We start from the raw sequence: 15,163 nt of genomic DNA on the forward strand, positions 1-15,163 counted from the left end.
GGTAAACACGATGAAGGGATGGAATATAAAAATTTTTTTTAAAAATTCTAAAAATGGAATTGATAAGATTGATTGGAAAAAGAGGGGAAAAAAAGAGGAGGGAATATGCTCAGGGTGGAGACTAGAACAAAGTCATGTGCTAGATTAGGGTATATTTTGATCTATTAGAAGAAATTGTATCCCAAAATTTTTAGGAAAAAAAAACCTGGGGCACCGGGGTGGCTCAGTGGTTTAAAGCCTCTGCATTTGGCTCAGGTTATGATCCCAGGGTCCTGGGATTGAGCCCTGCATCAGGCTCTCTGCTCACTGGGAAGCCTGCTTCCCTTCCTCTCTCTCTGCCTGCCTCTCTGCTTACTTGTGATCTCTGTCTGTCAAATAAATAAATAAAATCTAAAACAAAAACAAAAACAAAACACCCATATGTATACAAAATATAAGGTTAAATACAATGAAGGGATAAAATATGACTATAACAATGAAGGTTTAAAATGATTTTTTTTTTTAAAGAAAGGTTCTATTAAGATAAAATAGTAAAAAGAGGAAAGAGGAAAAGTTAAAAAGATAGAGTAAGAAAAAAAAATTTTTTTAAATTTAACTTGGGCGCCTGGGTGGCTCAGTGGGTTAAGCCTCTGCCTTTAGCTCAGGTCATGATCTCAGGGTCTTGGGATCGAGCCCTGCATCGGGCTCTCTGCTCAGCAGGGAGCCTGCTTTCCCCTCTCTGTCTACCTCTCTGCCTACTTGCAATCTCTCTCTCTGTGTCAAATAAATAAATGAAATATTTAAAAAAAAAATTTAACTTTGCAAGACTAAAGGATCATGGAGAAAAAGCCATGAATTCTATGAGTTGCTTTCCCCTAGCTCTAGGGTTCCGCTGTTCTCCTTGATTGGTGAGCTTGGTCTTGGCCGGATGTTCTTGCTAATCTTCTGTGGAGGGGCCTGTTGCAGTGATTCGCAAATGTCTTTGCCCAAGGTGGAATTGCACTGCCCTTGCTAGGGACCAGGGTAAGTAATCTGCTCAGGTTCACTCTCGGAGCTTTTATTCCCTGAATGCATTCCATACCACTTTGGAGGATAGGAATGGAGATGGCAGCCTCCCAATCTCCGGCCCAGAGGAGCCGAGAGCTTGGGGTTGCACTCCTCAGCGTGCCCTCAGAGAAAAGCAGTCAATCTCTCCTGTCTTCCTGGTCTCCGGCCACACTCCGAGCTCACCCAGCCTGTGACCAAGCATTTTTGTCTCTAGCGCACAGCCCCATTTGGAGACTCCAAACCCAGCAGATTCCTGCCGCACTACTCCTTCTGGAGGAAAAAGGTGAGCCTCCCCAGATTTGCCACTTGTGGGGTCCCTGCTCCAAGAGCAGTGGCCCAACTGTGCCTCGGATCCTGGTTTAAGGTAACCCCAGCTGAGAGCTCACTCCTCAGCTGCGTCTCTCTAGCCAGCTACCCTGCTCTGATACGCTCAGACACCCCCGATCTTTCTGTGACTGTGAGACCTGAGACCACACTGTCCCCGCGAGGGCTGCACCCCTGCTTAGCCTCTGGAGCAATGTCCCTCAGAGGAGGAGACTTCTAAAAGTTCTGATTTTGTGCTCCACTGCTCCACCGCTCGCCGGGAGCAGGCCCCTCCCACCGTGGTCTATCTTCCCGTTGCTTCGGATTCACTTCTCCACACGTCCTACCTTTCAGAAAGTGGTTGATTTTCTGTTCCTAAAATTGCTGCTCTTCTCTTTTATCTCCTGATGAGTTTGAGATGTTTGGAATGGTTTGATAACTATCTAGCTGAACTCCTAGGATCTGATGTCATTTCAATCTGCTACTCCTCCACCATCTTGCCTCTCTCTATCATAGGTAATGTTTGTTGGGAGCTTAGGATGTGCCAGTTGCTAGTCTAAGTGCTTCAGAAGTAATAATGAGTAGCTTACAAATGATGGAATGACCACAAATGGTGCTTTGTGGTAAACATGAAAATGGAAGCTCATCTGCAGCATCTGGCTGTCTCAGTAGGTACAGCATGTGACTCCTGATCTCAGAGTTCGAAGCTCGAGCCCCATGTTGGGTGCAAAGATTACTTAAAAATAAAATCCTAGGGGCGCCTGGGTGGCTCAGTGGGTTAAAGCTTCAGCCTTCGGCTTAGGTCATGTTCCCAGGGGCCTGGGATCGAGCCCCACATCAGGCTCTCTGCTCAGCAGGGAGCCTGCTTCCTCCTCTCTGCCTGCTTCTCTGCATACTTGTGATCTCTGTCAAATAAATAAATAAAATCTTTAAAAAATAATAATAAAATAAATAAAATAAAATCCAAATACCCCCCCCAAAAGGAGGCCCAGCTAAATAAGTTTTAAATAAGAGCTGCCATTAACCCACAGCTAGACCCACACATCTAAGTTCAAAAATGCTCTCCAGGAAGATGTGCCTCCATTTCCAAGCTGTCCTATGTTTTAAAACCTTCTTTCTGAAAAGCTCTAAGAACAGAGGAGACAAACAGTACCATTTATCATACCATTTGTGCCAAAAGCATTTGACACAGATGTCCATGCACTGGAATCCCTGGCTTGAAAGTAAATTTGAGGGAGAGAGCAGGAAGGAGCACGAGACCCGGGCAAGAACTATTAGTGCTCTAACCCTGGGACCAGGGCTTCAGGGGCAGTGATGGCTGCATCCGAAGCAGCAGGAGCCAGTGGGAAGTGACTGAAGTTCAAGTTTTCCAGTTTTTCAGGGAAGAAAACAACCCATCTGAAGGAAGAAGGCCAACCCGTATGCCAACCACTGTTCAAAGACAAGCAGAAACAAACCTGAAGAATACGGGTTTTCTGTAGATTATTCGTCATTCTTCTTGACTTGGTCCTTTCCACTTCATGTCTGTGAACCCATCCTCGAAGTTCATGATTTAACCTATAAAACAGCTTAGTTAATTAAGCATACTTCATAGAAATAAAATTTCTCACCTTTGGTTAAAAATTAATTTAATCAGGGGCACCTGGGTGGCTCAGTGGGTTAAAGCCTCTGCCTTCGGCTCAGGTCATGATCCCAGGGTCCTGGGATTGAGCCCCGCATCAGGCTCTCTGCTCACCGGGGAGCCTGCTTCCTCCTCTCTCTCTGCCTGCCTCTCTGCCTACTTGTGATCTCTATCAAATAAATAAAAATCTTTATTAAAAAAAATTCATTTAATCACATTCTCTAAGGTCCAAATAGCATCTCTAGTGTCTAATGACTCGATATTCCTTTCTGATTTGAAAAAGCTAAGATACTAATGGTAAGTTATTTTAATACAACATGCATTTTTATATTGTAGACTCCTCTATCATGAGTTCAGGTCTTTTAAAAATTCCATAACTAAATACATTCCAAATATAAAAACTGAATGCAAAGGTTTTTCACAGAAGAGTACTCCCTGTAGCTCCTGGGCTACATACGCACAACCCTGGAGACACTAAAGAGCATTTAGTAAACTGTAGGATCCTACCAGGAAATGGATGCATTAAAGCCTTTGAAAATCGTACTATTTTTGGGAGAAGGAAAAGAATGAACTCAATTGCTCATGGAAAAAAAAAAGAAAGAAAGAAATTTCAATGCACTATAAAGCAAAACTGCAACCAAAACTCCCAACACTGCAAATAAAAAAAGGACTAGTTCAAATGTAGGTTCCATTTATTGTGCTTACTTTTTACAGCAGCTGTGAAGATGTTAGACGATGTTTACGTAACTAGAGCTGATTATGACTTAAAAAAATGGAAGCAATTTTTGAAGTTCAAGAAAAGAATCCAAAATCAAAGGAAAATATTCAAGGGCAAAGGAGATGAGGAATGGTAAGGTGAGCCCTAACGGGAAAATATCTCCAGAATCATCCTCTTCAAATTGTTGTCTTCCTAAGTTGATGAAAAAGGCCCCTTCTCCTATGAATGTTACCGCTTCTCAAGTCTAACATCCTATAAGTATATCATTCTGTAGTTTTCAAATAAGGCATATTTAAGTAGCAACCAAACACTACCACACGGCATAGTCCATCGCCATCTTTATCAAGTTGCTGGGGAAACTGGACAACAACTGAGAAGCCTATGATCGTCCAACACACAATCAGCGCTTCTCCCAGTCACTTAACTAATCTGAACAGTTTTCTATGTTCCAAAGCTAAGCCCGGGAACCCACTCAGATATTTGTGTGACGATCTACAACACTCACCTGAGAGATTCTGTGGTGTTAATCAGGGGCTGACAAGGAGGCGGAGGGATATAGAGCAGTGGTTCTTCACTTAGGACCATGAGCGCCTTGTCATTTGAAACAGAATGATCGTATCTGAAAAACATATGCACAAAACCTTGTGTCTTAAATTCCTAAGTAGTTTTCTATAAGAAAGTCATTACTAGTATTAACTTTTCATGGAAATAAAAATATAGTAAATAGGATATAGTGCAAGATGGAAGCAAATGCAACAGAAAAGGAGGGAAGTGTAGACCATGTGGCACAAATGTCACTTTCCAATGTTCTGCAGATTGCCATGGTAATTCACATCTATCCAGACACCATTTATTGAGCAACGACTATGTGCCAACAACTAAGGAAACGACGATAACACAAGGTCCAAGGCTTCTGTGAACTTGAGGCATACATAGTACTGCTGGAACAGAGGTGACACAGGAAGGGACATGGGGGAAGGACCCGCTGACTGACAGGAAAGCTAGTATTGGGTGAACAGACTAAAGTTTTGTGGTCATTCACCATTCTGTGATAACAAAACTCAAGTCTCCTTAAAAATGTGTGTAGTGGGGGAAAGAAAGAGCATAAAACACTTGGTGGGAAAGAAGTGAGTGCTGAAAAGTTGAATATAAATTTTAGAATCAGGGAAGAATCCAAGTCACTAATAAAACACCAAAGTAACATTAACCAGTCAGGGACTCCATTAGCTTTGAAAAATATACTTTCCTAACCATCACACTGAATTCATTATCCGTGATGTGATGGAGGGAGCAAAATCCAGGCTGAAAGTCAGAAGCTGACTGGGGGCATCAGCACTGTTTCTTCTCTTCTGCTGCTATTGTAACCTTTCTTACTAACAAATCTTAGATCTATCTTGAATTTCTTTATATTCAATGCTCTAGATTTAGAAGACTGGATATTTAACTAACACCCAAAAAGAAAAAATGTAAACACAAAATCAGACATGGCTAGATTCACACTTTTCATTAATTCACTGAACCAGTATTTACTGAATACCAACTATGTGCCAGGCCCTGTGCTAGGAGTCCAACGGGGAGCAAGCAAAATGAGTCCCTATCCTCAGAGACCTTAACGGCAGAGATGCACCAAATAGAAGAGAACAAATACATAAAATAAATCCAAATTAAGAAAGAATCTAACTAGAAATAGAAAACCAATGCCAGCCTCTCCTTTGGAGGAAATGGTCTGAGATGGCCTAAAGGATGGGAAGCAGCCGGTACCACAGCAGCTGGGGAGAGAGTGATCTAGACAGACACAGGTCAGGAGAAGGGGGCCTTCAGGAACTTAAAGAAGACCACTCACCCGCTGAAGAGTTGTGAGCAAGTGAGGGAAACACAAGACAACAAGGTTAGAAAGACAGAGACCAGGGGGTGCCTGGGCAGCTCGGTCAGTTAAGCATCTGACTTCGGCTCAGGTCATGACCTCAGGGTCCGGGGAAGGAGCTCCGTGTCAGCTCCCTGCTCAGCGGGGCGGTCTGCTTGCCCTCTCCCACTCCCTCTGGCCCTCTGCCTACTCATCCTCTTGGCCTCTCTCTCTCTCAAATGAAGAAATAAAATCTTAAAAAAAAGGGGGGGGGGGAGACCAGATTATACGGTATTACTTAAGGAGGGAAGTGATGTATTTCAATGTATCCTTGCCCCTGCCATTGTACCAAAAATGGATTCAATGGAGGCCACAGGGGAAGCTCGGAGACCAGTGAGGAAAGAGCTGGAAGCCAGGCAAGAGCTGAAGCTAGCGGGACTAAGGTGCTGGCAGTGCAGACGGAGAGCGGTGAACCAGCGCAAGGTACTTTTGGGGAAGCGTATCAGTGGCGCTTGTTGAAAGGGAGGAATCAGGGTCTCTGGCCAAGTGACAGAACGAGGAGGACTGCTGTGGAGGACTGCTGTGGAGGACTGCTGTGGAGGAGCGGCTGGAGGATGAACGCAGGGAGGAACCGAGAGTTCCGCCACGCGCGTGTGTTAAGTTTGAAATGGTCAAAAAAAGAGAAAGACTAAATAAATAAATAAATAAATAAATAAATAAATAAATAAATAAATAAATAAATAAATAAATTGAAAAAAAAAAAAAGAAAGACATCAAGGAAACTACTGGGACGAGCAGTCTGGAGACGGAGAAATGTAAATTCAGGAGTTGTCAGGACACAGAGACTGGGACTGTGCACTAGATTACGGAGGAGTCCCAGAAGCAGGAAGGAAACTAAAAGTCCACAATTCCGGACGATGGGATTTGGATGAAGGAGGAGCCCAGAAAGATGACTGAGACAGAGGCCGGTGAAAAAGACGGAAACTGAAAAATGTAGCAACGAAAGGGAGAATGTTTCAAACAAGGAGGGGTCCACACGGCCAGATGCGGAGGAAAGGTCAAGACGAAGACAGAAGTTTCCCCTGAATTTGGCAACACTGAAATAACTGGCCTCCGTGACAAAAATAATTTTGGCCGACTAGAAAACTAACTTCAAGAGAAAAGTTACAGACTTCTCTGTATGCCACACACCACGGAAAAAAAGCAACAGCTGAGGATACACACATCATTCTTCCCTTCAAGTTGCACCAGAACATTCTCCAGTCCTCTCCTCTGACTCTGAGAGTTAAACTGTTTGGAATAACACAGAAATGATGGTGCACACATAGTAACTGCACACACACTGCCCTAAAATTAAGCGTTGAGGGAGAAGGAAAAACCTCTCCCTTGTACTGGATGAATGTGCCTAGCAGGGGAGGCTGTTTGCTACACTTAAAAAAAGAACAAAGACCTGTCACATGTGCCTTAGTTTAAAAAATCAGGTCTTCATACTTACAAAAAATACAAATGCTCCTATCATTCAGACAAGTCTAAAATTACTTTGGAAGATATATTTTTGATCTATAATTTTATTTCCATATGATAAACCCTAGTGTAATGACTTCTGCACATCTGTGCTAACTTGCTTTGTTTGATCAGCGAAGATATTCTTTGGGAAAAAAATAAAAATCTGATAGGAGAAATACCAGGAAAAGAACTGGGTGGAGCTGAAGGGAAAAGAAAAGGGAGACTCTAAGCCAACATGCAATCTGGAGACAATCATGTCCACACTAATCCTGATGCGGTCGGGTTCTAGGCTGCTTGCAAGCTATTCCACATCGATAGACACCATTTCAGCAAATAAATCCTTAAGTAAAGGACAGAGCTAGGAAGAGTTAATCCCCATTCCAGGGATTCTATTCTGGCTGATGCCTTCTATGTAGGGTGACCGTCCCTTCCCATTTATCCAAGACAGTCTCGAATTTACACCTGAGGTCCTGATGTAATTATTACTTAGCACTCCCTTTCATTCTTAAAAGTGTCCCAGTTTGGTTGGACAAATTAAGTGCTCATCTTATTATAAACCACACATTTCTAAAACTGAAAACATATATGCAATTAATTACTATACTATATGCTAAGATAATGCAATGTTATAAACTATGGGATTACAATCTACTCCTTTTTTAATTTGAACCAGTTCTCATAATTCTCCTAAAAAATGAAACATAATCTAAGTAAGCTGCATTGAAAAGTACAGTGTCATCTACTGGGTATTTACCCCCAAAGATACAGATGTAGTGAAAAGAAGGGCCATCTGTACCCCAGTGTTCACAGCAGCAATGGCCACAATCACCAAACTGTGGAAAAAGCCAAGATGCCCTTTAGCAGACGAATGGATAAGGAAGATGTGGTCCATATACACTATGGAGTATGATGCCTCCATCAGAAAGGATGAATATCCAACTTTTGTAGCAACATGGACGGGACTGGAGGAGATTATGCTGAGTGAAATAAGTCAAGCAGAGACAGTCAGTTATCATATGGTTTCACTTACTTGTGGAGCATAAGGAATAACATGGAGGACACTGAGAGAAGGAAAGGAAAAGTGAATTGAGGGAGACTGGAGGGGGAGACGAAGCACAAGAGACTGTGGACCCTGAGAAACAAACTGAGGGTTTTGGAGGGTGGGGTGCGGGAATGGGGGAGCCTAGTGGTGGGTATTAAGGAGGGCACGTATTGCAAGGAGCACTGGGTATGGTGCGTAAACAACTAATCTTGGAACACTGAAAAATAAAATAAAATAAAAAATATATAGTGTCATGGCTGTATATAAATAAACCAATTAAAATGCAGTTCAAAACACATTTGTATCTGCAGCTTTCAAATGTTGCACAAACATTCTTGGGTATCTTTTATTTAGTATTTATAATGATAAAATCAAGAATATCGAGTTGATGGACTGACTTGCATCCCCAAGCTCCTCAATAATAATCTTAGATATTTCAGGATATTTGTATGCAGTCAAGAATCCATAATCTTTTCCATTTTTTTTTTTTTTACTAATACCAGTAACCCAGACTCTGGGGTGGGGAGCAGCGAATGGCTTGTCTTTCATATACTACTTTGAAAGCTGAGAAATTACAGCCTGAAGGTCATTCAAACATCTAGGCTGAACTAGGATGACCAGAGCACTATGCTTCCCATATTACTTTACTCCACCACACGCAAACAGGTGAAGGCCGCTATTTACTGAGGTTAGCTCAAAGTAAGTAGTATTCCTGTAAAGGTTACCTGAACTGTAATTTCAAGTACATAATCAATAACTAGTTCTACTTGTTTAACAACCAACCAGGAATAGGTACCTAAAAGGCACGTGGCGTGTTCTCAATGCTCGTAAATCCAAAGGCTATCAAGTTTAAAACGTAAGTTCTGATGGTTCGCATGTGGATAACACAACTCAAAACTACATGCAGAACATGTAGGGTAAACTTGGACAAATTACGCAATAAAATGAGAAACTATTAAACTCTAGCAATATTCAAAGACACCGTTAAGTGAGCACTAAGATCAGTATTTCAGAAGTATGGCTAATTTGGGCATGTTAAAATAGAAGCAAGAAATGTCATCTAATATTTCCCATCGTTATGGCATCCATCACCCCGCACACCGCATCAGTTACACTCACTGCCATTTAATTCTCTGGAGCCTCCGCCACGCTTAACACTTGACACACTGCAGATTCCTAAGATAATGAATACTAGCATTTTATTCCAGGAAGCCTAAAAGGAGACAAGCCCATAGGACTACAGTAGTAATTTCATTCAGTGATATGGCTGTCACAGTAAAAATTTTAAAAAAAGATTCCACTATGGCCCTTGGCCTGTAGAACTTTACTGAGTCACAAGTCAACAAATCTTTAATGATTCTCAAGCATTATACTGTGCAATCGTTACCACACTGTGACGTTCCTTTGCTTTGTTAGTCAAGGACTTCACTCCACTCGGTTCTAATAAAAATTCCAAATAACACAAGGGAATGTTTATCAAAAAGTATACAGCTCTGAAAATGTCCATTGTAGCCTGCTTCTAGTTGACATAATACAGACCTTGTCTTTTCAAAAAATTTTAAGTCTGTTACTATTGACAAGCTATAGAGAAATTTACCAGAATGATAAACTGTATCAAGAGGAAGATCCGACAAAAATCACAATAAGTATAAACGATCTGATCAGATGACTAACCGCACACAGGCTCACCCGTATCACTCCACCAGATCACCGTCCTCACAAGAAGATACTATCACATGCACCGTAAGTGTAACCATATGGCAGATTTTTAAAAACTGTATTAAAAACATTATGTATAATACAATGTATATATATTGTATTTACTTCCATAGGTATCTTAGTACACACAAACGGAGATTTTTAAGGTCACACCTCCGTAAGAATTCCAAAATTGGGAAAGGTTTCAAAAAAACAAATTTATTCTTAAAACTGACCTTAACAGTAAAATTTACTAAGGGCCTCAATAACTTGTTTGTTCTACAAATTAAACTATGCATAAATGATTTAGATGTAAAGTTATACTATATGATTCCCCATGGCAGTTTCATTAAATCATTTTAACAGAGACATGCTGTCTTCTAACCTGTAGTTACTTTTCTGGATGATACCATCTGATGTGTCTTCCACCTCTTTAGTAGAAAATTCTAGAAGATGCCTCCTTTGATTTGCAGGGTTCACACTAGGATTTTTTCTCCTGGAATCCTGTTCCAACATGCTGAAAATTTTAAAAAGTGAAACAATAATTGAAATAACAGTTTGACAGATATATACATACTACATTAGCTCTAAAGCAAACCCAAATTCCTTCATAGGTTCATGCACACAGTATGAACACCAGGCACAGAAAACAAAATAGCACATGGCTATGGTCACATCCCTCACCTGGCATCCTATACACATGAAAAACAATTTTGAGAATAATTTTCGTTACGCCTAAAAGTACCTCATTTTTAAACTGCTTCAACATGAGTGCGTGGGGGGCTCAGACAGTTTAGCATCTGCCTTTGGCTCAGCTCATGATCTCAGGGTCCTGGGACAGAGACCCGCATCGGGTTCCATGCTCAGCGAGGAGTCTGCTTCTCCTTCTCTCCTTCTCCCTTGGACCTCATCCCTGCTCTTATGTGTGCGCTCTCTCTCTCTCTCTCTCTCTCTCTAATAACTAAATAAAATCTTAAAAAAATAAACTGCTTAAACAACATCAGTATTCTATATGCTTTAAAAACTCTTTTAGGGGCGCCTGGGTGACTCAGTAGGTTAAAGCCTCTGCCTTCAGCTCGGGTCATGATCCCAGGTACTGGGATCGAGCCCCACATCAGGCTCTCTGCTCAGCAGGGAGCCTGCTTCCCTTCCTCTCTCTGTGCTATTTTGTTTTCTGTGCCTGGTGTTCATACTGTGTGCATGAACCTATGAAGGAATTTGGGTTTGCTTTAGAGCTCTGCCTACTTGTGATCTCTATCAAATAAATAAATAATCTTAAAAAATAAAAAATTTTTAAAAATAAAATAAAAACTATTTTCATTATGTTATATACATATATAAAATAGAAAGAAGTACAACATACATTTAACAATTTTAAATTCAGATAATAATTGAAATAAGAAGTCCTCCTGAATGCTGCAAGCTGTTTCAATGAGGGAACACTTCAAATGAAATTGGAGCTCTTCTCCTTATGGACAGCCAAAGGCATTAGCCCTTCACAATCTCCAAAGGCAGGAGATCAAATACAGGTAACAAAAAATAATATTTTTCAGATTTATTTATTTATTTATTTATTTGGGAGAGAGCAAGAGCGCACACATGAGTGGAAGCTGGGGAAGAGGGATAGAGAAAATCTTAAGCAGACTCCCCACTGAGTACAGAGCCCAATGTGGGGTTCCATCTTGACCTTGAAATCATGATTTGAGCCGAAATTAAGTCAATGCTTAACTGACTGGGCCACACAAAAAATTAGTATAAAAAAATACTTCTATTTTTATTTACATGTAAAGTTTCCTATTTCCTTCTTTCTCCCCATTTTCCCCCATACTTTCAATTGTCAATGCATGTCCTCACGGTGGGTCCAAGTATTTGCGGCAAACAAAAACACATACACACACACGTAAAGCCAATACTGTACAGTCATTTAACACTTTTAACCCGCTAATCATGGGCTTAGAGATTTGGCTCACCAATGACATTCTGTGTGTATATGCTTTATTTTGCAATGCCTCACACACAATTTACACTAGTTCTAATCCTGAAATTAAACGCAAAGGGAAACATAACAGGGATGCCAGGTTCCGCTGAGAAGGACGAAGAGGTAGAGGAAAGAAGCGCTAATGAAAGTGGTTCTAAGAGGGAAGGAGTTCCTCGGGGTAGGGCAGTTTGTCTCCACATCTGAGGAAAGCAGTGTTGAGGGAAACAGGAAGCGGGTACATCTTTCTAGAATCATCTTCTGATCTCTTAGTTTATTTCCCATTTTCCTCGTTTCTTTCCCCCCAGAATCACTGCTGTCCAGAGGTCCACACACAGTATGCCATAGCACTTCAGACATCCTGTAAACCCTTCAAAGGTGTGCCACCAAATTACCAGCCCTGTGGAACATCTAACTTTACTACAACTGAGGATACACTGTCACAATTCTGTCTTTCAGGCACAATGTTTGCCTGAATGTTCCTGAACAACAGGAACCCCGCTGCAATAAGGGGAAAGGCCTAGTGGAGTCTAACCAAACTCTGGAAAACTTCACTTGATGAGTATTTACGAAAATAGGAGAGAAGCAATAACCTTGTAGGGAAGACAAATGGGAGTGTGATGATAACTGCAGAATTTTTTCTTTTTGCAACTTACTTCTCTGAAAAAGATTTTACTTTTAAATCTTTCAAGTGTGGTATCAAACATTCGATTTAGGAATGTACACTGTAAACAAAATAAAGTGAAGAACTTTCTTTACAGAATCTCCACTAATTCAACAGCTACACTGTATTAGCAACAGAATCTCCATTAATTCAACAGCTACACTATATTAGCAACAGAATCTCCATTAATTCAACAGCTACACTGTATTAGCAACAGAATCTCTGTTAATTCAACAGCTACACTGTATTAGTGACACATTCCTGTTCACCTAAGTACTCCCTCAACCCCTCCAATGATGAAGAGGGGCTCCATCATCCTGATTGTGAAAAGTGTTTCCCCTGGTTGTAACTAGAAATGTGCTTCTTTGTAACTTCCACACTCTGGTTCTAGTTCTGGGCTTTGTGGCTGCTCAGAAGCCTAAACAAGCCCCCTTCCAGTGTCGGAAGACATCTCTACGCCTCCCACCCCCACCCCACGGGCTTGCTTTCTCCAGGCTATGTTTTTTTCCACACACGTTCTTCTTTGAAGCAGTCTGTCTTCAGTCTTATCTGGCCTCTCTCCTATCACTATGCCTCTCAGAAGTGGTGTCCAGAACGAGCTATAGTACTTCTCAGGGGGCATGACCAGCCAGGATGGAACAGATTCATTCCTTCCCGTGTTCTAGATACGCTTCTCCCTCTGAGGCAGTCGAGTATCACAAAGGCTTTGTTGGCAGTTATACTACATGTTGCTTCTCCTGAGTCTGGTTTAATCCAAATCCCTACTCTCCTCACGTACTGATTCGGAACCATTACCTTCTTTTTCCTTCCTCTCCCACTTCCAATTCTGAATTCATATCATTGAGCTTTTTGATCCCAGCTGAATAATTTACATCAATTCCTTTAAAAATATCACCTTGTCTACCAATCAGTCAAGAACCTCCAGGATCCTAATTAGCCAAAGAAATTCTCCTTGTAAGCAAGGGTCAACATGCCACCAACATCCACAACTGAGCTGTTACTAAAATACTGAAACGCTCAGAACAAAGAAACCAAGCCATGGAGCATGTCCCTAGTGAAAACCTTATAAAAAATGTTAAGTTTCACCACTTCTGAATTAATTATAGCACATAGTCCAAAATTCCCCATCATGACCGTAAGGATACCGCACGACTGTTAAACTGTCTTCCAAGATGCAAATACAGTAAAACAGCAGCAGCCATTTGAGCACCTACTATATTAGGGAATGAAGACTTAGTACAAGTTGAGGCTCAAAGAGTTTAAACAAACTTGCTCTAAGTAGCTAAAGAAGCAGAGACTTGGACCTAAGATTGGAACTCCATTGGAACCGCATTATGTTGACATTTCTCAGAATGACTGATTATCCCTTTATTCAACATGTACTATGGCCTATATGTTCCAGGAACCCTATACAATGCTAAGGACTCAAAGATAATAGGAGGTAGGGACACTTGGGTGGCTCAGTCCACTGAGCGTCTGACTCTTGATTTTGGCTCAGGTCATGATCTCAGGGCTGTGGGATCAAGCCTCAAAGCCTCCTTGAGATTCCCCCACTCCCTCTCCCTCTTAAAAAAAAAATAATAATAATAAATTAATTAATTAAAAGCATTTTGAAAAAAGATTCTGAAAAAGGTAAAAATCAAATTACAGTGTATGGGGGAGGGTATTGATACAGATAAAAGATAACAGAGCGGTGGAGCCTGGGTAGCTCAGTCATTAAGCATCTGCCTTCAGTCAAGTCATGATCCCAGGGTCCTGGGATCAAGCCGGGCATTGGGCTCCGCGGGAAGCCTGCTTCTTCCTACCCTATTCCCTCTGCTTGTGTTCCCTCTCTCACTGTGTCTTTCTCTGTCAAATAAATAAATAAAAGCTTAAAAAAAGAAAGAAAGAAAGAAAGAAAGAAAATAGAGTGATTAACATCACAATAAAGGTTAATGCCGAATGCTATGGAAGCCCACAGCTAAAGCACCTGATCTCTAGTAAAAGGATCACAAAGTTATCTTAAATGAAAGCCATAAATAAACAGGTGGAAAGGAAGAGGGAGTGAGGGCCGGCGTGCCGTACAGATGGAATAGTATGTGGGGAAAGCACACAGGTATGAGAGCATGATTTGCTCAGAGAACTACAAGTAGAGCAGGAGAGACTGTGCGCGCTGATACTGAGAGAAAGGGATCGTCTCGGAGAGAGGAGAAAGGACGGGGAGCAGGACCATAATGGAAGCTAGATTAGGGATGGCCTTGCCTGCCACAGTTTCACGAAGTCCAGAAATTTAATCAAGTAACAAAAACAAAACTAGCCTGTTTGTTCCTGTTTTAATTTTGGCTCTCAGATATGTCCTTTTCTTATTTATTTATGTTTAAATATTTCATGTTTTAAATAATCTCTATTCCCAACATGGGACTCAAACTTACATTCCCAAGATCAAGAGTCACATGCTCCACTGGCTGAGCCCGCCAGGGCCCCCATCCTCTCCCTTCCTGTATCAGAATCTTCCCTATGATTGTTAAAATTCCCTGTTCTAATGGGGGAATCTGCCTTCTTTCTTTGAAAAACTGGAATTACAATGATCTCCTAGTTACCTCAACTACTTGAAAAACGGCAGATTACTAGAACAGTTTTCCTGTTTTCCTATGCCCTGGCTAGGGAGTACAGACCTTTAAAAAAGGGAGGCTCCCTCGATCACCCACAGTTAACTGCCAAGCCAAAGTGCTGCTATGGCTTCTAGAATAACTTCACTTGTGTTTCCTTGAATCCTACTATCAACTAG

General features: G+C 41.4%; 1 protein-coding gene across 1 annotated transcript in view; it reads right to left on the reverse strand.

The window, feature by feature from the left end:
* Nucleotides 1–15,163, reverse strand: part of ATF6 (activating transcription factor 6) — a 212,869-nt gene that overhangs the window by 127,705 nt on the left and 70,001 nt on the right. The window contains exons 11-13 of the mRNA XM_032317566.1: nt 10,143–10,274; nt 4,174–4,287; nt 2,787–2,886 (exon numbers count right to left, since the gene is read on the reverse strand). Of these exons, the coding sequence (XP_032173457.1) occupies nt 2,787–2,886; nt 4,174–4,287; nt 10,143–10,274 (346 nt within the window). The remainder of the gene's footprint in view (nt 1–2,786; nt 2,887–4,173; nt 4,288–10,142; nt 10,275–15,163) is intronic.

Source organism: Mustela erminea, chromosome 17, assembly GCF_009829155.1.
Source record: "Mustela erminea isolate mMusErm1 chromosome 17, mMusErm1.Pri, whole genome shotgun sequence".
In the NCBI taxonomy this organism is placed as follows: domain Eukaryota; kingdom Metazoa; phylum Chordata; class Mammalia; order Carnivora; family Mustelidae; genus Mustela; species Mustela erminea.